Below are 24,377 nucleotides of genomic sequence, written 5' to 3' on the forward strand. Positions count from 1 at the left end.
GCCAAATGGTACACCACCTGTTTCTCAATGCACTGTAATCTCAAAGGATGGTTGGATCTATGGAATGGAATCCCAGAATTTAAAAAAGGATGATTTACCATTTCGATTACACAATTATGAGTAAACTTCATGTATGAAATGATTAAGATCTCAGACAAAAATGGGGAAAGAAGATGAACTTTATTTCTTTTCCAAAGCGTTAAAGAATTACAGGCTGGCAGTGGTAGGTCACATTGATGAATAGTCTTACATTTTCCTGTGTCAACATATACCTTTTTTTCAATTCAGCACCCTTTTTTTCACTCATAACTGAAAGTAGATAATTTGGTCAGACTGAACCATTTTACGACCTCAGTGTCAAAAAAAAATAAAAAAAAAATCCATGTACCCTAACAGCTGCCACACATCACATATCTTCCCAAGTGAACATGCCAAATAATGCCACAGTATAGTATACTTTCACAAGGGGTGGACCAAGCGTTAACCTCCTTCCAGTCATTAGTCTTGAACATCCCTCCTCAGCTTAGCTAGCTTAGGGTAGCGTAGAGAGGGAATGGTAGAATGGAAGAACTGATTAAGGCACTTGAGAAAAGTCTGACTGGCGCACGCGCACGAGAGAGAGAGAGAGAGAGAGAGAGAGAGAGAGAGAGAGAGAGAGAGAGAGAGAGAGAGAGAGAGAGAGAGAGAGAGAGCAGAGTGTGAAACAGCAAACAAGTGTTGGAAGTAGTGATTGAAGAAGATGGCTTTGAGTAGCCATACATCACTGACCCGTAGAGAGACACAGTTTCTGTACAGGGAGTCAACGGTGGGATTTGTACCCGAACTAATGGACTATAAAACTAGACCATTATAGGGGAAACCATGTGGCCTAGGCCTAAGTGATATGTGCTTAAAAGTTGCACATAAAGTGTCTTTCAACTTTAAAAAGTGAATGATCTGGATGAAACCGCTCACACCAACAGAGAAAAGGGGAAAAAAAAGAAGTCATAAGGAACTAAAAACATACACACATACAGTACAGACAATCATGGTGAAGACAGCACTGTAGCTTTAGGTACAAGTACAAGCGGGAAACATTTGAAGGGGATCAAAAGAAAAGTAAACTTCATCAAACATGGTCAAATTTGACAGAAAACAAGAGGCTACAAAATGGTCGAGTAAAGAGAAAAAAGAAAATCTGGCAGCTCTCAAGCAATGATTCACAGGACGCTGCTGTTTAGAGGCTGATTCCTTTGTTGACAAAATAAAAATAATAATTAAAAAAAACTGTCAATTTTCCAGGTGGGAAATAAAGTCCTCATGGGAAAAGAAAAAAAAAAATCTAAAAATAGACATTCATGTATAGCCCACTTCAGCTCAAATGCCAGCCATCTCCTTGCAGTACCTATGAGGAAAAAAGTTGAGGAAGAATGAGAACAAAGAATGGAACACTTTTTTTATCAGCAAGGGTGAAAACATTTTGTGATTTATCCTGGGGTGCGTTTCTCAACAACATTGCTGTTAACCAAGTTAGCAACTTACTAGGTCTCCAATGAGATTGCTTTGCAATCAAGTAAGTTGTTAACTGATTAGCAATGATGCTTTCGAGAACGGGGTCCAGGACTCCTGGCATCAGCAGTTAACTGACCCCACTCAATAACAAATCATTATTATCTGTAATGTGGACAGTGGCAAAAACGTAGCAAAAAGCTGGGTCTGGAGAAACTTTTAGTGGTGGGAGGGATGAGCTCCATGGACAGGTGAAAGGCAGGTCTTGCCGTGCCCAGTCGCAAATATTTGGTCATGACAGAGGGCTGAGTTCAGTTGACATTACCTTATTACCGGGTGAGGAGACACTGAGGCAAGAAGCAACAGAAAAGGTCAGGAGGAACTGGTTCCACCCTATGTGTCGCTACTCACCAGCCATCTTCAATGCGCGTTGGCCTCTGCTGCTTTGCGTGCAGCCTCCTGCTCCTCCTCATCCGCGTCCGGGTCAATGGAATGGAACTCGGCCACGTAGAGGCTCTTATCGATGGTGGCCGGAATGGGCTTGATGTCGGTCACCAGCTGGTCCTCGATGCCTTTGAGGTTGAAGCGATCCTCCGACGTGATCAGGTTGATGGCCAGGCCCAGGTGACCATAACGACCTGAGAGGGGCAAACGAGGAGGAGAAGGGGTCAGAAGTATTAAGTGGACATCTTCATTGTCGTGTAGATGTGCACATCCTAAATAACTTCAGCAGGAACTAGATAACAGTAGCAGGCAGTATGAACCGGTTGGTCTGTACGCTGAACTTTTGCCCCAAAAATAACTGTTTAATTAAAACTGTGATCCAGGGGGGTCGAAACGTACGTTTTAACTGAGAAATGATCTGAAGAACTGAGCACAAGCTCAGTGTGCAGACCAACTATTTCCTGGTTTATTCCCAACACATGTACAATGACATCTATACATACATACAGAAGCACATTCTTTTGGCTCCTTCAGTTTATTTCCCACTTACACCAACCCTTACAATACTAGCACTGATCCAGGATCATAGATTAAGGTTACACAGCGTACATTAAACTACCCACCTGATCTGCCAATGCGATGCAGGTACGTTTCTGCATTTTTGGGGAAGTCAAAGTTGATGACAACATTGACAGACTGGATATCAATTCCCCTGGTGAAAAGATCTGTGCAAAGGAAAAAAAAACACTTGTTATTAAAGACATCGATGGACAGCAAAGTGAAAAAGAAACTCTTTGCGAAAGACATGCTCTGAAGTGCTCCCAGTCGATTTACCCACCTGTGCAGACCAGATTTCTGCACAACCCATTCCTGAAGTCGTGGAAGACACGGTTCCTGTACTCCTGTGAGGAGAGCAAGGAAACATGGTGGCTCAGAGAAGCAGCATTGGAAGAAACATTTTGTCTTTACCCATCAGTAAACCTAGACTGCATTCCTTTCTTCAAAAGCACGGCTGATATGCTTGGCTTTGGCTAATACCATTGATAACCTCCTTTATCTTCGCTCTCTGGGTGCGTCTTAATTCACTGATCTGGTTGTTTCCTCTGACGCCCTGATGGGAGGCTCCACGTCATTGATGACATCCCGAGGTCACGATAACCATTTATTCAATACCTTGCAAAAACATGACAAAAAAGGCACAAGGCCGCAGGACACGACTGGAGGAGTAACATGGACTCGGACGCTCTCTCAAGCTGCGTGTTGACCAGATACGACCTACGCAACCCAGGTAGCTGAGGTTGCTGAAGAGGTTTTGCTATGAATTTTCTTTATTCATTCCGGACGTGACATTGACATGTTTGATTCAGCTAATCACATAGCGGCTCTGGCTTAACAGCCTGGGACATTCGGAGATATGAACATTCCAATTGGTTTTCACCGAAACGCTTCATAGCCTATTACCATAATATTAGCTTGACATTAATCGCCAAAATTTGCTCTGGTTGCTTCGCTCCTGGTGAATTCACTTTGGTCGCTTTAGTCAGACACTCCATAGAGAAATATTGACTTCCGTTACTCCGGTAGCGTCGGCCGCGCTCAGTATATACATAGCTTAGCTTTACACACACCTGCATCATCTTGGCGTGGATATAGAAGCAGGAGTAGCCCAGCTGGGTGATCTTCTTGGCCAGGAGCTCCACTCTCTGGGTGGAGTTGCAGAAGATGATGGACTGGTTGATCTGCAGCTGTAGACAGAGAAGGGCAACACCGCATGTCAGAAATGGACCATCATGCCACAGATCAAGTGAGAAAGCAAGAGAGAGAGGGAAGAGCGTGAAACGGCAAACAAGTTGTTGGGAGACTCACAACCTCACAGTCAAAATACTGATTCTCAATCTGTGATGTGTCATTTTGAAGCATGATGTAGGAAAAAAAAACAATTCTATACATAGTGCAAAGAGAAATTCTACAATTTAACAGGTCACACAACCCATGTTTTTACAACATGATGCCTTGACGTGGACTTTTCAAAATTGCACCATGGCTAGTCCTTCAGAGAAAAATTATAATAATGAAAAAATAACAAACATCCAAAACATTTTACCCTGGAGAAGAGCGTGTTCAGACAGTGCACTTTCTGCCTCTCCGTAACGTAGGCGTAATACTGTGTGATGCCCTTCAAGGTGAGCTCATCCATCAGGTTGATCTCATATGGCTTCTGCAGATGTTTCATCTTACAAAACAAACACACACACAAAACAGACATAATTTAAGTTATTTCAAACCTAATGCCAGACTCGAAAGTGTCTGATTTAATGTATATATATATATATATATATATATATATATATATATATATATATATATATATATACATTATTGAGCTTCTGGCTAGGCATTGATGGGTAATGTAACACCTTCCCAGCACTCATAACAGGAACACTTTGATGGTGCCACCTTAACCCATTTTTGCCTACGCCCTTTTTGGGAAAAGGTGCTCTCTCCTTATTAAAACCTGAATATCTCAGCCTCAGAAGCACATAAAAACATGAAATCAGTTGCATTTAAAAGCTACAACCTTCATTTTTGCACTAGAATGTGTTCATTCAGCTCTAACATTCCCACATTTTTAATAAAACGGCTCAAATATCAAGAACATGAATGCAGGCAGCGTATATGACGCTCCAGGACACAATGGGACCATCAAGTGCTGAAGTCAAAATTTGTCACCACGAAGCCATTAGCCTTACCATAAACTTCTGCACAGTGACGGGGAAAGTGGCAGAGTACAGCAGGATCTGCCGCTTCTTGTCCATGAAGCTAATGATGTCCTCGATGAGGGTCACAAAGTCCTGAGAGAGAAGTTTGTCCGCCTGGTGGAGCCAACACACATGAAAGTGAAGTGAGGTGAAAGCCCAATTGGGAAACTCCAACTCCCATTGTCATTGTGACAGCACTCCACAGGACACAAGTGTTCACTGCACACTGCACACATCAAAATAGCATTTATGCCTCACCCATGCAAGGGGGCACCCCCCAATGGCGCCCCAAGGGAGCAGTGCGGCAGGACGGTACCATGCTCAGGGTATCTCAGTCATGGAGGATGAGGGGGAGTACTGGTTAATTACTCCCCCCACCAACCTGGTGGGTCGGGAGTCGAACCATTAACCTTTGGGCTACAAGTCTGACGCCCTAACCGCTTACCCATGAATGGCATGAGGATGGTGCATGTACTGCATATGCATGCATGTATGTGATGCTATTCGACCCACAGAGTCAAAACCCTGCGTGGCCCGTCTACTCTGTAGTTCTGTACATAATGTATGTATGCTACCAATTAGGTCCTCGCTTGTAAATCACTTTGGATAAAATCAGCTGCTAAGCGTAAATGCAGTGCAACTGTGTGAACAACAAAATGCCTTGTTTCTCACCTCATCCATTATCACCATCTGAATTTTGTCCACTTTGGCAACGCCTTTCTTGATGAGATCCAGGATCCTGCCTGGCGTGGCGATGATGACATGGACTGGAACAAGAGATAAATCCCCATTAACACCTTCACAACCAAGTCACGTAAAAATACATTTTGCCTCCCATGCGTTGGCTCCCAAACCGTAAAAATTACGTTTTTTTATTTATTGGTTTCTGAATCTACACATTCTAATGCACATTCTGTATGATTTTCGTAATAATGTGATGAACAGAACTGACATAGATCATGAAAACACCTACAAAGTCAAAACTCCTACAAAGTCAGGATCTGGATATTTCATCATCTGTGCATTTTATTACACACAGTATTTGAGTTTTACTATAGCGAATCAAACCACTTCCTGATCACGTCACGTCTCCATTTACTTCCTAGAGCATCAAAACAAAAACATGTCCTGTCAGCACAGCCCTTGCTAGCTAGCCTGTTCCTAAACATATGACGGAAGGATAAGGAGTTTTGCTGCCATCAAGATAGGTGTAAAATGGAAGGTTGTAAGGAAAAACAGCATGCAACACAGCAGGAAGTCACCCAAAATTAGGTTAGTACGTTGGCACGTCTACTTTTATCTACAGAACGAAAACTGCCGGTCAAGTGTCATTAGCTAGCTAGCATTTCAGATGATGTGGCTCTGAACAATAGCGTGACCAGTAGCTTCCAAGTAAACTATTTCGATGCAAAAATCACCTGGAGTTGTTCTTCGGGCGTGAAAATGCATTTAGACCCGCAATTTAAACTCGGAGAGTCAGAGCGCACCCGTGACAAAAAAGGCTTCATCTCAGTTCGAATGTTGAAAATTGCCATTTTCACCTAAACCAGTGCTCGCTTAAAATGGAATAACTCCGCAATGGAATAAGCCAGAAACAAACCGTAAAAATATACGGACAGCTGAGTTTTTGGGCTTTCGAACAAGCCCTGACATGTCTGTGGGTTGAAGACAAAATATTTGGTAGCTGTTCAAAAAATGACAAAAAATGATGAAATTGGCTGAGAGTCTACAGCTAAATTTAAAAAAAGGCTGCTATTGAATGTGTTAAACACCCAGTACAAAAACTTGATTACCGCACAAGCAGTCCATCATTGATGATATTAATACAGAATATTTTCCAGCTTTCCACCAAAGAGCAGATTGCCCAACATGGCAACAAAAAATAGCCATACAACCAAAGTTAAAGCCCAGTTCGTAGGAAATTACACCAAGCGGCAATACGTTTGCATAGATCTCCCACTGCTACAAATTCAGTTGAAAATGTCAATTGTGCTGAGGAAAAACCCATGCATTATCCATGCTCACAAGAATGCGTACACCCTATGCATCAGGTTTTCAGGATGTCTCTGGAGTCATCAAAGGAGAAGTCAGGAGAGGAGAGGTGGTATGAAACAGAGGAGAGGAGAGGAGCAGAGAGGAGTTAGTACCTGTCTCGTCCAGGCGCATGATGTCATCCCTCAGGTTGGTGCCTCCCGTGGTGGCCATGACCTTCACCCCGCCCAGGTGCTTACTGATCTGGATGCTGATCTGGCTCACCTGCAAGGCCAGCTCACGCGTGGGCACCAGCACCATAGCTGTGGAGGGGGGGGATATCAACGGTTGAAAACTGAGCTTTTCAGTTTCATATGCAAGAAATATCAGAGCAGGAAAGAAAATGACGGCCGATATGCCTGTTCACACTACGCTATACTCACACTTGATTTTACTCCAGCTGACATTAGTCTAAACTACATGAAAATTGGAAATGATCCACCTTGATTCACCGAGACTGTGCTGTGACTGTGCATCAGTGATTTATAGAGCATCCTTCCCAACTTAAGCATCTTATCCCATTAATCAACACAAAAAAATCAGATGCCTTCTATTCTTACCAGGGAACAATATTAAAGTAACCAAAACACAGAGAAGAAATAGCAATAGTATCTCATACATTTCCAAGGAATATATTTCAGCCAAAGGTCATTCAACTCATGACACAATAACGGCAGTCAAACTAAACCAAAACAACCGACTGAAGCCCTCTGAAGTCAACCAGATTAGACCATCAGGGAGACTCCAACTTCCACATGCACTGACAAAAACATGTTTGCCCTTAGTCATGGTAAACATGGACCGATCACCAAGTGTGTCGGTGTCACTCAACTCTGCAAGCGATTCTAGGGCGCCAAGCCTCTCATTTGACAAGTTGTATCCTTTTCATAGAAGAGATTGCTTGGCTTTTTCCACAAACAGGGAGCTCTAATTTTGTGCTTCACATTATTTGTAAACAGCACATCTAAGCAGTTATATGGGATGCCTCTGTGTCTGTAGTTCACTAGAGACTTTTTACTGATCATGGAAACCTTATTACAGTTTGAACGACAGTTTGACGATGGGGAGAGGAGTGTGTGAATGTTGGGAACCTGCATGCGTCTCCACTGACGGAGGGAGAGGGAGAGGATCATCAACTAACTTCTTAACAGCGCTATGTGACGCTAGAATTGCTCAATCCCACTTAAGGCCCCTGCACATTACATGCGGTAATACGAATCCGGTTTGACAGTTAACCATTCATTGTCTATGGAGAACCACATTCTGTATGCAGTTGGGATCCGGACAGTCCGGTGCAGAAGAAAGTCCGCCTCCGAGACGGCAACATGGCGCTTTTATCACTGTTATGACTGCTTCTTCTTCTTCTTTTTCTCCTTGTGTTTTTATGGCGGTTGGCGAACCAGCATAGTTGGTGCATTACCAGTACCACCTCTGGACGCATTTTCACTGCTTCTCAGATGCTCGTTTATAAAACCATGCCGTCTTCAAGCAGTAGCCTACCCAGGGTTTCTGCACATTTTGGATCATCAAATATAAGACTTTTTAAGACAAATATAAGACCTCTGATGATAAAAAATAAGACCACCGCTCGGGGTGAGGCATTGCAATATTGCTAATGTTATTAGTTTGCATTGCTATAATGAAATGTAGGCCTAGTACATAATTATATATAATAAACAATATTATATGACTACTGTGCTTTTATAGTGTAGCCTAGGGTAAACACAGTGTAAGCAGTAGCAAGGTGTAACTGATCTGTAGGCCTACAGACACCATGCATGCATATGGTCAGTTAACTGACAACTGGCTTTTAATTGAGGGTCCCACGCATGTTTTGACGGCCTATGGAAAACTCAGATGAATGTTCATCAAATGCCTTTAAATGTACACATTAAAAATGGCTCAACAATTCATCATTTCTGATGGATAAATAGTTGAATGCACTTTGCTATTAGGAGAGATGACACCTGGTGTCAAAAGGGTTAAATGTACGACTACTCTGAGTGCCGTTTCTCCTCCTCCAGCTCGCTTTACCAGAGACGGGTAGCAGAAGCAAGCGTTCTAATTTGAGCAGCCTGTCTGTAGTTTGTTGTTCTCAACAAACAGCGCACAACTTGGAAGCGATTTCCAGCATGTCCATAACAAGCATTTAGCGCGTTTACCGTTGCCCATCTGGTTACCGATTTGGACATTACGCACCTCGCCAGATAATTGGCTTCGTACATATTCTGTTACTCATCCGATTTCGTATTGCCTCGCGCTCACTTCCTCATGCTGCCATCATGTTAACGAAATCATTTTGCATTTGACAGAGGCCTCAAATAGCCTGTCACGTATCTAGAACTAGAGGCGATTTTGAAAGTGTAGGCTATTGTATGAAGGAACATTTATTTTCGAATACGGTCATAATGGACTTTATGAAATTAACCCTTTACATTTAGCAAACGCTTCTACCCAAACGCGAGGGCATGGCTAACATGCTTACGATAGACAAGATTTAAAACTTACACTCAACGACTGATCAGGCTATGCGTCCTCCCGACACAGTTAACATCAAGCTTCATATTCCGACGTTGCTTTGGATAGCAGCTAACCGTTTTATTTCTTGTCCTCAAGCCACATTACACTGAACGTGCATCTATCTACCCATCTCGATTCACGTTCATATTTTTTCGACCACTTTTTCGACTGTTTCTAATAGAACATGCAAGTAGGCTAGACGGCTCTGGCTGCGCCCACAGGTCTGCGGCTGCCCCCCGCTGTGTGGCCAGCGGGCTGCGCTGCGCCGCGCCATAAACACAGATCAGTTTCATCTACTTTTCCGCATCTTGATAAGGGACGTATGCCGGTTAAATAAGGTTTATAGCGTCAAAAAATAGACCTTTTTCTTACACTCAAGCTACCTAGGGGAATATAAGACCTCCCACGTAAATATAATACCACATTTCCAAAAAATGGCGAAATATAATGCTTTATAAGACCTTAAAAAACAAATATTAAAAGTAAGACTTTATAAGACTTTTTAAGGATCCGCGGAGACCCTGCTACCACGTGCCAGTTATCCGAACGCAGATTCCATGAGTAGAATAACCTTCCAAAAATGTGCGACGTTTAGTCCGATGCGACGTGTATATATATTTATTTATACGTTTTAAGCTGTTAAAAACAGCAATAATGTCCAAACATTATCATTATTTATTATATGGTTGTGACGTCATCTGTCGAATGCTCCATTCATTTCAACGGGGCCCCCCAACGTTCGGACGTCTGTTATTTTTCGATAACGGACGGGTTGGTCTATAACAGACCGCTGTCAATGGCAGCAAGACTTTTCACTGCTAAAGCGACTTTTCAACAAGACTCTAATCAGCTGCTGTGATAGACAGCACCCGTTGTCCTGGCTACAGCTGTCAATGGCAACAAGACGTTCACTGCTAAAGCCACTGGCTTGTATACAAGTCAGTGGCTAAAGCGAATGTTTCATATCACTCCGCAGGGTGTCCGGTCTTTTGTCACTCTAATCAGCTGCTGTGATAGACAACACCTGTTGTCCTGGCTAGCCTACCTAGCTGTTGCCTAGCGGTGTTCCACAACGGCACTGTTTTGTTTTGCGCAGCAACAATCTTAACATTAAATAGGTCTAAAGAAATGTCCCCGCATGTGTGAATCATTTAAGTATATCCATATAATAAGCGGGTTAACTTTCGGCGAGTCGGTCGCTTTGTGGAATAGCAGCACTTCAGAGAGAACAAGACCCCTCCGCTCCGCGTCGGGGTCTAAAGATTCTCTCTGTCGTGCTGCTATTCCACGGTAGCGACCTTCTTGCCGAACGTTAACCCTTACATAATCCACACTAGATAGGTGGACAAGAAAACAAGCATTTATGATTTGATACGAAATTACAAAAACCAAATTCATCACCAAACACAGCAATACTTTTCACACATGATCTTTATCAGTAACACACTACAAAAAAGTGAAACGAAGCGTTTTTAGTGTTCAAATAAAGAAGTTTGGTGGCATTTTCTGCTCCATCCGCCATGTTTCAAACCAGCCACTACTAGACCTTGGTTGCGGGACCACTCCGGTGATGCGGTGACCGTATTGCCCAATGTGCAGCAGGCATTAGTATAAATGCTAACAAATGAACAATCTATCAACTTTGTCAGGGGAAGTAGACTCGCTTTGTGCATAAATTTATTACGAAGTATGTAACCTGCCCTTACCATTTTACTCCACTTGAGAGGACACTTAGGCGAGGGAGTGCATTCTGTGCTCACTTGCTCAACTGTTTGTCTGTCTGTCTGTCTGTTTGTTTGTCAGCAGCATAACTCAAAAACTAATCAACGGAATTTGACAAAACTTTCTTGAGTTGTTGCTAATGACCCAAGGAACAAGTGATTGAATTCTGGTGGTGATCCGGGTCACGGACCGGAACCAGGACTTTTGGAAAGATTCTGTCAGCAGCATAGCTCAAAAATCAATCAACTGATTTGGACGAAACTTTGTGGAGTTGTTAGTAATGACTAGTGTTGCACCGATGCCATTTTTTGGCCCCGATACCGATACCTGGCTGTGCCGTATCGGCCGATACCGATACCATACCGATACCAATACCACCCTATTTGAAATGTATATATGAAGGGCTGCAGTGCATACTACTTGGATGTAAAATCATTGCATGGCTTTGTCAGGCTGCTGCCTACTTTTGTGAAACAGGAAAAATATACAAAGTGAATCCAGCAAAACTTTTTATACTTTTTAAATACCTCTATGAAATAACTAATTTCAAGGCTGTTTGTCATACAAGCATCTGTAAATGGCATCAGTGCCCTATTTGTCAGTCCCACCAGGAAATCGCGGGCATTTTCTCAAAAAATCGCGGTCGGAATTGCCAGATGGTGCACGAGGATTTCCAGAAAATCGCGATAAAAGTTGCGGAGCTTCTTACTGTGTTGTTGCGATTTTGTTGCGGTATGAAGTGAAAGGTGCGATTTTTGTTGCGATTTTTAATGCGTCTCCGCACGCTTGAAAGTAAAGGACACTGCCACATTCCAGTCCTCTGGTGTTTTTATATTATTTCCATTTTTATATTATAATATTGGTCCTTAAGCAAAGCAGGGAAGCGGCCAGGGCGAGTTTTTAGCCAGAATGTCCTCGTGAAAAGTTCCATCTCTTTCATGCTGCCATTACGACACCCTTCATTACAATGCTGTTTGTGGCCGTTTGACTCGGTTTTAAATGTCATCACCGTTTCAAATTGTAAACATACAAACTTCGTATCATGTCGATATCCATTCCTGACTTAAACAGTGGATACATAATTAACTATAAGTAGGCGGGCGGAATTGGGCATGTCCACCCAGTTGAAGAGGGTAGGTGACAGGAACTCTTGTGACTGAAATCCTGGTTAATGTGAGTCGTCTGCTACACATAGCCTGCCTGTGTCAGCGTTTAATTTTCAAGCTTGTCAAACGCAACACAAATAAAAGCAGAGGGAGGGGTCGCTTTCGAAAGAAGGCACAGGCCTAGGTTTTTTTTTGTTTTCCCGCGCAGTCAGCCGGCTTTAGGCTAAATTAACGGCTGATGATCATCATTCAATGTAACGAGGATGGAGTTCACAGATTTCCTGTTGTGAAGGGTGCTTGCTGAATAATGCTCAGAAATTATATTAAATTTGGTGCTCTTGTGAATATAAAAGACGACGAGATTGTTATCTATAAAACACCACGTCGCCTGCAGAACGGAGGTCTCAGCTGTCAATCAATAGGCCTACCGTCAATCGCGCAAGGAAGAGAGAAGGAGAGGGAGAGACAGAAAGTAGTTTTCCAACTTACTCCCACAGCTTTCCAACGTGTCTGATCTGGTTTTATTCATGTTCGGTCTTGACCGCGCCAGGTTAAACGAAAGTGATATGACGACACGGTCACCACGGTCACCAAGTGCTCGTATCCAGCCATAGCCCAATTTGCGCGAAAGATATTACTATATCGGCCAGGCACGCACGCAGCATTCACAATGAAGGATGGAAATTACTCCTTTGTTGTGGACAAGGCATTTGCGCATCTCAATTCGGAGGGAAAATGTTGCCTTCTGTATGCGCATAAGTCAAACACCAAAGTGGTCCAGCAGGTGGACCACTTTAGAAAAAAAAAACCACACATCTTGTTGTAGGAGCCCTATACTTGGCGTAATGTAGATGACTGTCATGAAGTGTTAATTATATATTTATGTAGGCCTAGCACATTTTAAAAATGTAGGCCTATATTGGTTATGCCAGACTAGTCATACATTTTCCCTCCTGTGACCATGCGAGCAGACGCGCAATGAGAACATGGCGTTTCCTACATTCTTATTTATTAGTTTTTCCCCCTCACCGACAACTTTGTACATGCATAAAGTGCTGGGACTGATTGCTAGGTTACTTTTTATTGTATTTTTTTCATTGTATTATCCTTTTTGAAAGGAAGTTTGTCGACATCAGTGAAGTCAGCGCAACATGGATTGGTTCAAAGTGTTCAAAGTTGCGGGAAATCGCTGTGATTGGTTAAAGTTGCGCTCTCGCGCAGAATTCGCGGGAATTCATTGAAGTTGTGAAAAACGACGCGATCGCAACATCGCGATTTCCTGGAGGGACTGATTTGTTGGGACTCGCCGATACCGATACCACCGATCCACCGATCATGGCCAGTATATTTTCAGGTCGGAAGCGTAATCTGGCCTCCAATGGGCTCAAGAAATTCTGGCCACTTGACCAATTTCACTCAGTCATCCTAGTTTCCACCGAAAACAATGGAGTGCAAGTTTATATCTATGCCACCGGATGCTACAATATACCTGCCTTGAATGCATTGAATTATTAAGTGTCTGATGAGTGAAAAAGGCCTATTTGTGGTTTTCTTACCCTGGACGTGGTTCTTCTTGATGTCTATCCTCTCCAGCATAGGGATGAGGTAGGCGCCGCTCTTCCCCGTGCCGTTCTTGGCCCTAGCAAGGATGTCCCTGCCTGACAGGGCGATAGGAATGCTCTCCTCCTGCAAGGCAAAGAGCAAACCCACATTACATTTAGCACAACCTTTATTTCAAAGCAATTTTCATTAAAAAATGTAAAGCAATCAAAAACCAAGCAGAAGATGACTGGGGATGTCATGCTTTTGATAACGATAACAACAAGTGAACTGCCCAATAACTTAACGACACTTCCAAAAAGTCTGAAAGATTTTCTTGCAACTGACTTATCAAGACCGGCTAACCTGAATCGGAGAGGGCTTTTCCCAACCCATCTCAAAGATGCCCATCAGTAGTTCGCGCTTCAGGCAGTAGTCTTCAAACTCATTCCCCTTGGTGGCGGTCACATCCTGCAGGTGAAGCAAAAGGTTAGGCATTACAAGTAAGGGCTGGTTAAAATTTCATATTATACACCGGCCTTTTCAATACACAAATCCCTGTGTGGCACGATGCTAGTCATCTGGTTGGCGTAAACTGTTAGTTATGCCACTACGTACTCCACTAGCTCTGTGGTTAACAGTAAATTGACCATGCCTTGCTGCCACCATGAAAATCTTGTTACATGTTACAATAATACTAAATTATGAAAAATTGGATATTGATCAGCATGTGACCTGACATGAGTTCCATTTCGAATGCCACTTACTGAGGTTCTCATTCGGGTGTCTTTTGGTGGTAGCTGCAGGCACTTCTTCCAGTCATCTCCAAACCTGCACATGACGTGGCAACAACAATCCACAAGTGATTAGCCATGGCACACAACATGACACAGCTTCTGAGTGTGTGTGTGCAGTGCGTGTGTTTTTGTGCCTACCGAATGCCATCGCTGGTCTGGGGTATGGTGCTTCCGCTCTGGGCGTCGCTGGATGGCTTGGCCTGCTGTTTGGCAATAGACTGCAGTGTAGCAGGCATGGATGGTCCCCTGAGCTGGCCGTTCGGTTTGCCCAGTCCCATGACAGAGGTCAGGTTCTCTGTTCTCACAGTTGCCATGGCTTCAAGCTTCTTCCTGAATGTTTTTGTTTGTTTTTTTCCTTAAAAATAAAAAAGTTCTCCTCGTTTCTTTCTCTGATAGGCTTCAAGGAAATGCCCTTTGATGTAAACAGTTCTGCTGTTTCAAGAACTTTCGAGATTTTGGCCTGTGTGTGATTAACTCACACTTGGTACGCAGCGAACTCTTGAAAAGAAGAGTGTCTGACGTATGAAAAATGTCTGCATATAAAGCTATATAAGAACTCTCCCAAAAGAAGAGAAAATATTATTTATGTGAATAAATAATTACAAACTCGCAATATAAAAATCTATATATGCAAGTGACTCTTTGGGATTTCACGTCCTGCTTAATTGCAATGGCAACGCTAAGACAGGACTATCAAATATTGTTTTTTTGTTTGTTTTTTTTTAAAGAAAATCACAATTGCTTTGCTGAACGCTGATACTTCTATTGGACAACTGAAATAGTACCGCTTGTCTAATAAGCAAAGTGCTCTTTTTTTTTTTGTTGCTTTTTTATATTCTGTATTTTTACATTCAAAAGAATGACCCTAGATTCAAGAATTTCAAGAATTGACCCTACTGATCTACCTGCAAAAATAAACACGTTTTCAAATACAGTGGGTAAGTCCAAGTTCCTCTCTCCAAAAAACGCTTTAAAAAATGGTTTCACATTAAATCTCCAAAAGTCCAAAAAATGTCCTTGAATTGCTGGGAATCCAGTTTGGTAACTTTGAAGTCTGTGCTTTGATGGTTTAATAGTTCTTGCTCCTTCTCTCTTTAGTCTGTTGTCTTCCGTGACCAGCAGTCAGCTTGAACGATCTGGAAAACTGCTGTGAATTCTGCAGTAGGGGAAAAAAAAAAAATCAACAGTTGACACCTGCTCTTACAGTTTCTCTCAACTGCTCACATACATGTTCTGATGTCTCGAATTCTCAAAACTCTACACAAATCCAAAAACTCACACACAACCAGCAAAATCGCTCACTTCTGCAAAGCGTCTTCTCTCAAAATCAGTCCAATTCAGCGATCGCGTGGATTCATGCAAATTCAATGATATTCCGCATAATTTCACGATGCCACGTAATTCCTGTAAAGCCGCATTTTCCCCGCAAAATTTCCCCTTTGTCCCCTTCAACATTCTGTGGGGTTTATTGATTTAGCCTATATTTTCGTCAAAAAAATAAAAATGTGACTACAATACCACCGGAGACGAAAACCAATAGGAAGCATTTTTGTTAATATGTCACTGAAACATTGAAAAATAATTGCCTGCTATTTCGCAAGTCGCGACCCTCATCTCAGCTGCTCCGCGTCTCTCTCCCCCCCTCCCTCACACATACACGCAGGCGTCGGTGCTGCACACCCGTGACCTTTTTTTTAACAGCAGTAGCCTACTTTTCAGTGCAATCCTGGCTGGAAAAAGTATTGTTGCCCATTTATCCATGACGAAGAAGTGTAGGCCTATGCAGTCATGAAATAGTGGCGGTGCTGTCGCACAGTAGCAAACATCTTACGTTACATTTTTGCGCAACTTCTCCACTCTCCCCTGTCGCTTTCATGAGCATGCTACCCGACGGTCGTTGTCTGATCTTTTTTCAATGTTCGCTAATGTTTGTAATTTAAGGGTCTATGTCTATGCGTAGGCACAAGCCTTCTGATAACAATCACTGTAATGCCGATCGCAAAGGATTCGAAAGTGTGGAGTTTTGCAAATTGTTTCAGTCAAGGACACCGAGATAGGAAGTGAACGGCCCTTCCACGCTTTCACTGTGTTATTGCAATAAAGTCTTGCGAATCCATGCAACCATGCACACAACCATGTCACAACGAGAGCGTGTATGCCATCACAACTTTGCATCAAGCAAATAATATGCAACAGCTTGCAATACGAGAGAGAGAGAGAGAGAGAGAGAGAGAGAGAGAGAGAGAGAGAGAGAGAGAGAGACGCGTCTTTCAACAGGTGACATTGTAAACGCTTGCATACAACCTGGCTACTGTACCCCGCGACGCTCTTCATTAGCCTACTGGTAGGATACCCACAAGTATTTTTTCATAACGCGCAGTCCCGTTTTCCCCCGAAGTCGTTCTAAAATATCGACAGAGATTTATGAGTGTCGCGGCCTTGATTTTTTCTACACATTCTATTTTATATATTTTATTACATCACATATTTTATTATTGTCAATATTTTATTATTCTAGGCCTATTATATAGGAAGCGTGTTTCTGAATCTCTCTCTCTCTTTTGTCTTAAGCCTGCTTAGACTGATTGTGGTTTTCAGTTACCAAAAAAATCCAGAAAGGGGTGCAAAATCTTTGCAAAAAATGAGAAAATGCCGCCACAAAATCAGACATTTTGACCGCAAAAATCACAAAATCCCAGTGCAAAATCCTGGAGGGACTGCAAAATGATGTACTCTCTTCTAAAAGGAATTTGCTATCAAATCACAAACACACAATCATTTGAAAGGGCACTCTTATGAAAAGTTTGAACATGATGTGGTAAAATACTATTCAACGTCACCTACGGAAGGCCTTATTCTGTTCAGTATTAATTTCAGTATTTCACTTCCTGCAGTGGGTATTTGTGCTGTAAATTACTGAAATATTGTGATTAGACACCGAGCACACAGATATACTCACAATAAACAAATCCATTTTACATAGGTTACTGTACATACTGTAAAATGTTGATTAGGCCTAACCACATGACAGTGATTTCTTGCATCATTTTCCTGTATGTAATTTACATGTTTTAGCATTCAACAACTCGTTAAGATCTGTGAAATCAATACATCCACTCATCTGTTCGTGTCCTTATGGAGTGATGATTGCTAACTGGAGAAAGGTATGAAAGGTGTACGTTAGAGGTGCTCCGATCACCATTTTTTGGGTCCGATCACCGATACCGATCACCAAAAATCCTTATCTGCCGATTACCGATCATAGAAATGATTTCCTATTTTTTTATAATAATAGCCTATAATTAATAGCCTATTAATTATCCTTATTGAATACCATTTCTGCCCATAAACCAATCAATCTTAATTTGCACATGTCTATTATTAGGCTATTATTATTATTATTATCATTATTATAATTATTATTATTATTATTATTATTATTATTATTATTATTATTATTATTATCTTTCAGACTAGTGTTGGTAATACAGTCTACAGTATTAATCAATGTATAAGTTATTGCATAGAATAACTAATCTATTTAAGATTGAATTGAAACTGAAACATTACATCAAATAGTCTTCCACATACGAGAAAAAAACAACCTGTCGCTTTAAATGAGCAGCCTCGTGAGGAGAGCCCCTCCCCTCTCTGTCACCGTCCACAGTTGCAGTGCTCCACTACCGTTCTGAATCTCTCTCAAGTTTTAACCACATCTGTCGCCGTTTGGTGTTTCAGCGACTATCAAACTAATCGACTGACTGCCAATTACAACTTTGAAAACAATAATTGACATGTTTGTGCTGACAACGTGAAGTTGTCGCGTGCTGACCAAGGCAACTACACAGGTTATAACGTAACATGGCTCACTGGCGAGTACTCAATCGCAAATTACATTGTCAGGTAAACGGCGCATGGATCGGAAAATCAGATCATTGTTGATGCAGATATGGTTATGAATGGTGGAAATGAAGGGGGGAATGGCGAAAAGTTATAGACAAGCAAAGATGCCTTCTTTTGGTGCAGTTGCAGCTGTGCAGAGCCAGCGCCTAGCCTACATGCAGCGCCAGGTGTAAAGGCAAAATGATTGCGTGAGGAATTTAATATCTCTCGATCGGTTTTTTGATCGGCATGTTTTTCCGATCACCGATCAGGCTATTTTTGGCCATTATCGGCCGGTCATGATCGGCAGCCGAGCAATCGGAGCACCTCTAGTGTACGTAGTATAGCAATTGATCTTAGCATTTTAATGACATGCTTCATAAGAAAACCAGGACTTTCCTTCATGAAAATTTTAGAACTTAAAATAAAATTGAGTGTAAAGATTTTAATTGTGCTTGTAGTTCAGCGTCATTGGTTTGGGTTTGGTAAATGGGTGAGATGTTTTCGGAAATGTACCAGAAATTGGCTGTAAACAATCAAAAAAAACTAACAGTTGCGTACAGTCCTTGAGTGGTTTTGTGCATATTAACACATTCACTACCAAGTCACGTAAAAATATGTTTTGCCTCCCATGAGTTGGCTCCCAAACCGTAAAATTACGTTTTTACATTGGATTCTGAATCTACACATTCTAATGCACATGATTTCCGTAATAACAAGATGAACAGAACTGACATAGATCATGAAAACACCTACAAAGTCAAAACTACAAAGTCAGGATCTGGATATTTCATCATCTGTGCATTTTATTACACACAGTATTTGAGTTGTATTATTGTGAATCAAACCACTTCCTGATCACGCCACGTCTCCATTTACTTCCTAGAGCATCAAAACATGTCCTGCTAGCTAGCCTGTTCCTAAACATACTAACCCCAACTCCGATGAAGTTGGGACGTTTGGTAAACAGTGAATAAAATCAAAATGCTATCATTTTCAAAACATTCAATCTATTCATTAGATGGAGAATAGTGAAAAGACAACATATTAAGTGTTAAAACCGAGAAAAAATATTGTTTTGGGGGACATATGTACTCATTTCTAATTTGATAAATCCAACACGTCTCAAAAGAGTTGGGACGGGGATCAGTGAAATTTAGTAAACATCCAAATAAGATAAAACAACAAAGAAGAACATTTCAAAATGAATTGTACTGACGGACAATATAGGTGTCCAGGTATAAGATCATCACAGAGAGGCTGAGTCACTCAGAATTAAAGATGCAAAGGGAATAATTACCATAGTTATTACATACATTTTTTAATTCCCTTTGATTTACCACGATTGAGTGTATATAAGACATATTTTTGTTAATAAAATCATTGTATAGGTTCATGACATCATGAAATATATATTGGCTGTAGTCTCACTCTAATTCCTGGAGTGCTAGAGCTACTGAAAATTGACCATATTAAGAATGCTTAATGCATGAAAATGATACAGGGGTTTAACATTCTCCTAAGCACCTGAGCTCACTTGAAATAGACCCAGAAGACATGGGAAACTGTCCTTTGCTTACAGAAGTCAGCAGAAGTTGTAGAAGTCCATTCTTTTTGACAATAATAGAGCATTGCACATCCTGTGCTACAGTGAAAATGGACCATCCAACTTGTGTTAGTGCTAGCTTCAAAAGTCAGCCTCCATGATGGCATGCGGATGCAGTAGTGCATTGGTTAAGATGTTCTCACTCATCTGTAGAGTTAAATACAGTGCTGAATGGTATAAATGGGTTTTAAACAGTATGAAAAGCCACTCATGCATTATATTTTGAAGGGAAATCTTCGATTACTGCCACATAGTAAGGTCAAATTGCATTTTCTACTATGTTTTAACAGTTTGGCTCCATCATAAGGACCAGCAGGTGATAAAATGGTGGGTTTTTGGTCAAGACCTGTCACACTGTAAGCACTACAGAAAGGAAAACATTGCAAAACATGACAAGGAATACACCCACCATTTAAGCTGGTGAAATCATGTCCAAGATAGGAATTAACACTGTTTTTTATATAAAATCATCTCATCGGTTAATGTATTTAACTGTTAAGTGTTGTCTTTTGTTTTGTTTTTAGTCTTCCTCGACATTTGCTGCCATTTATTGTCCCCGTCCCAACTCTTTTGAGACGTGTTGGATTTATCAAATTAGAAATGAGTACATATGTCCCCCAAAACAATATTTTTTCTCGGTTTTAACACTTAATATGTTGTCTTTTCACTATTCTCTATCTAATGAATAGATTGAATGTTTTGAAAATGATAGCATTTTGATTTTATTCACTGTTTACCAAACGTCCCAACTTCATCGGAGTTGGGGTTTGTATGATGGAAGGATAAGGAGTTTTGCTGCCATCAAGATAGGTGTAAAATGGAAGGTTGCAATGAAAAACAGCATGCAACACAGCAGGAAGTAACCTAATTTTAGGTGAGTACTTTGACACGTCTACTTTTATCTACAGAACGAAAACTGCCAGTCAAGTGGCATTAGCTAGATAGCATTTCAGATGATGTGGCTCTGAACAATAGCCTGACCTGGTGATTTTTGCATCGAAATAGTTTACTTGGAAGCTACTGGAGTTGGTCTTCGGGCGTGAAAATGCATTTAGATCCGCAATTTAAACTTGGAGAGTCAGAGCGCATCCCTGACAAAAAAGGCTTTATCTCAGTTCGAATGTTAAAAAACGCTATTTTTACCTAAACCAGTGCTGGTTTAAAGTGGAATAACTTCGGAATGGAATAAACTAGAAACAAACCATGAAAATATACAGACAGCTGAGTTTTTGGGCTTTCGAACAACCCCTGACACCTGTCTGTGGATTGAAGACAAAATATTCGGTGGCTGTTCAAAAAAATGACAAAAAAAAATGATGAAATTGGCTGGGAGTCTACAGCTAAATTCCAAAAAACGGCTGGTATTGAATGTGTTAAAAGATTTGTATGGCTGAATAAATTATTAATAAACAAGAGATGCACCAAAATGAAAATTTGTGTCCGAAACCGAATAATAAAATTACTCACTTGGTCGAATACCGAAACTGAAACTGAATATTACAGGTTCAGTTAAAAGTTATAAAAAGTTTCAATAATGCCCATTTTAAATTCATTTTCTATTTGGCCTCCGATTCGGCCACTCAATTGGCTTTCGGCTGAAAACCGAAAGCGCATTTTTTTTCCGTTTTTGGCTGAATATTTTCGGCTGCCGAATTTTCGGTGCACCTCTATAAATAATTATATTAGGGATGTACTGAATCCAAGATTCGGTTCCGCATTCCGATTGCGTCTTGTTGACGAAGTTCGGTTTTTGTGATCAGAGTAGAATTCCAGTACTCGGTTTTGGATTAGGCCACATCTTAAAGGGCAACTGCAGTGTTTTCAACATTAAGCCTCTTTTCTGGGTTGTCTGCAATGTTTTAGAGTCCCCCTCACCTTTTTTTGTTGTTTGCTGCAGACTCTGTGAATTGGCTACTATAGAATTTGTCTCAATTGGCTTTACAATGGCAGTATATGGGCATGTCCAACTATGTTTTCAAAACCACCTTAAACAATGGTCTTCAAGACCAAGTGTTCAGGGGTATTCACTGAAAATCCAATTGGATTGGCCAATTGACAGAGACAGCAGTAAACAACAACAAAAAAAGGTGAGGGGGGCTCTAAACATACTCATGAACGGTCATCCGGGTACTTTGCTCTTAAATTTGCGTTACACCCCTTTATGAGTGAAAACAAACCGAATGTCTCATTGACTTACATGCTACATTGGCTAGCCTAAATGAATACATTCCATGCTTCAGCCACGGCTGTTTGGCTATATTATTTGAACAACCGGCAACGCAACACGTTTTCGGCATGTTGCGCGTGAACAACGCTAGTCTACAGGTCCGTATCTTTCGTTTATTAAACCCCAACATCACCAATTAACTTGCATGGGTTGTTTTCTCCCACAAATGGGCGTAACGCTCTTGGAAAACATCACGCCGTTCATGAGTATCGCAGGGCACCCAGAAAAGAGGCTTAAAGGGGCATGCCACAATACAGTTCAAATCGTAGGCCGGGGTTTATAAAGGTGGTAAAGTGTCTTATTTTTCATGTAAGCTGTTGTCCTGCTTTAAGAGAAGTTAAAAGAGGGAGCATGTCGCTAAGCTAGTGAAAGTCAATGGATCCGTGGATACCACTTTACCACCTTTATAAACCCTGGCCAACGATTTTAACTGTATTCTGTATTAAGCCCCAAAATAGTGGCATACCCATTTAATGTTGAAAATACTGCAGTTGCCATTAAAACAGTAGATTAGATATTTAGCAGAACTGAATAGGGACGTTCCAAACCCAACATTCGGATTCGCCCTTTTTAACAGGGTTCGGTTTCAGTGATCAGAGTAGGATTTGACATTAGGTTTCTGCCAAATCTTAAGCGAGTGGATTTAATATTTGGTCGATCCGAATAGGGCTGTTCCAAACCCAACATTCGGTTTCGCCCTTGTTAACAGGGTTTGGTTTCGGTGATCGGAGTAGGTTTCTGCCAAATCTTAAGCAGTGTATGCATGTGGTATTAGGCAAAACCTTAAAATCAGGATTTGGTACATCCCCAATTATGATTGCTGTTTTTTCTCCAGGACCAATACTAGTGGTCCACAAATTAAATGGTTGCCTAAAAGAAGTGTGTGATTAGTCAGTTCATAACTGGTAATTAAGTCTGGTAACTTTAAACAGTGATCTGTACCTTGTACTGCCACATAGCTCGCAGTAGTGCCTCCTTTCAAGAGGACTTAGTTTAAAAAAGCAAAGATGGTGGCAGCATATTTGGAGTGGCAATTAGATAGTAAAGGTAAGTTATGAACTTCTACAGTACTTGGTTGACTGACAAATGATTGCCCATTTTATACACTTAGTTTGTTAGTCCTGCGATTAATTTGTTTTTACATGAATCACTACAATAACGAGGGGTCCTCAAGATAATAGTATGAACCTTTAAATTAAGAGAGAAAACCTATAAAACTTCTACAAACATTTGCTTTGAGGCACTTTATCACCGTTGGCTACTGACTACCCCCGGTGACGCGCAAGCTAGTTCAGCAGGCTCATATGACATTTACGAAGAGGTAGTCTGACTTTCTAAGTGAACAAACTGGTATGGTTGGTTAACTGATATGTTTGAATCACGAAATGACACTCACCCCGTTGTATTGGAGTAAGCATGTGTCTACAATAAAGTATTATTAATTTGATTCTTAACCTGGCGCGTTACCTACCTCGCCACTTCGGCCAAGCGTTTTCACAGTTGATACAAGCAAGATTAGCTGCTAGCATTGATTTTACCACTCATATCTTTACTGAGACACTTCTACTGCACTGCCTTCTCATCAACTTTACGGCAGTGATGGTAAAGTAACTTTACCATCACTGCCGCCTTCAATATGGAAAATGTATAAGGTGGGTAGGTAGCATAGCCATATGTGCGTCTGCTGTTTAGTTAGCTTGGAACAAATACTACCTAACCCAAGTTAATGCTAGATAGCACTTTGTTGAGGTACAATAAGTTAACTATTCGGAGGCAATCACCTATCCAGACAGTACTTAACGTAGTTCAACTTGATTTGAATGTCACGACGAATCTAATATAGCTACTGCAGCCCAGCTAATGTTAACAAGTTTAGTAGCAAGACAAGGCATTGATCTATTAGCATAACTATGCTCGCATTAGTGCTAACGGTTCATTCAAATCACACCTAACCAGAGCTAGCGCCAGTTTCACGTACGACTTTCCACTTGTACGATGTAGGCCCAGTGTTTTACTCTACCTCGTAACTTGTAGAATGCCTTCTTGTATGCGATCAACGAAGGTGTTAATACATTTATATGTTTTGTTTCTTCTTTAGTCCATACTCTCGACTCTCTTTTGTCTCTGCACAATATGGACGCTACGTCCTCCTCGTTCTTTCTCCCAACTCTCAACCAAAGCAACGCGACTGGAAGAGCTCCCAGCATACTGTGCAGGTGCAGGAATTAACCAATCAATGACGCGATTTCAAATTTG

General features: G+C 41.3%; 1 protein-coding gene across 1 annotated transcript; it reads right to left on the reverse strand.

Annotated features, from left to right (window-relative positions):
* Positions 1–161: 161 nt before the first annotated feature.
* Positions 162–24,341, reverse strand: ddx61 (DEAD (Asp-Glu-Ala-Asp) box helicase 61). Its single transcript, XM_063199716.1, has 14 exons — positions 24,142–24,341; positions 14,545–15,562; positions 14,377–14,440; positions 13,976–14,080; positions 13,627–13,756; positions 6,839–6,985; positions 5,364–5,458; positions 4,683–4,805; positions 4,037–4,165; positions 3,561–3,677; positions 2,771–2,834; positions 2,556–2,657; positions 1,900–2,126; positions 162–1,384 (listed from the first exon to the last, which is right to left on the reverse strand). The coding sequence occupies exons 2-13, from the start codon at positions 14,718–14,720 to the stop codon at positions 1,909–1,911; spliced, it is 1,470 nt and encodes a 489-aa protein (XP_063055786.1). The 5' UTR covers positions 14,721–15,562; positions 24,142–24,341; the 3' UTR covers positions 162–1,384; positions 1,900–1,908.
* Positions 24,342–24,377: the final 36 nt, after the last annotated feature.

The sequence above is a fragment of the Engraulis encrasicolus genome, chromosome 5 (genome assembly GCF_034702125.1).
Source record: "Engraulis encrasicolus isolate BLACKSEA-1 chromosome 5, IST_EnEncr_1.0, whole genome shotgun sequence".
NCBI lineage: Eukaryota > Metazoa > Chordata > Actinopteri > Clupeiformes > Engraulidae > Engraulis > Engraulis encrasicolus.

What these genes read in the sequence shown, in the direction of transcription:
- ddx61 (XM_063199716.1), bottom strand. Translation starts at nt 14,720, where the DNA reads ATGGCAACTGTGAGAACAGAGAACCTGACCTCTGTCATGGGACTGGGC. An exon ending in TCCACGCCAAGATGATGCAG is followed by an intron (nt 2,835 to 3,560) that starts GTGTGTGTAAAG and finishes CTCTCCTCACAG; the next exon opens with GAGTACAGGAACCGTGTCTT. An exon ending in GCATCGCATTGGCAGATCAG is followed by an intron (nt 2,127 to 2,555) that starts GTGGGTAGTTTA and finishes TGCCCCTCTCAG; the next exon opens with GTCGTTATGGTCACCTGGGC.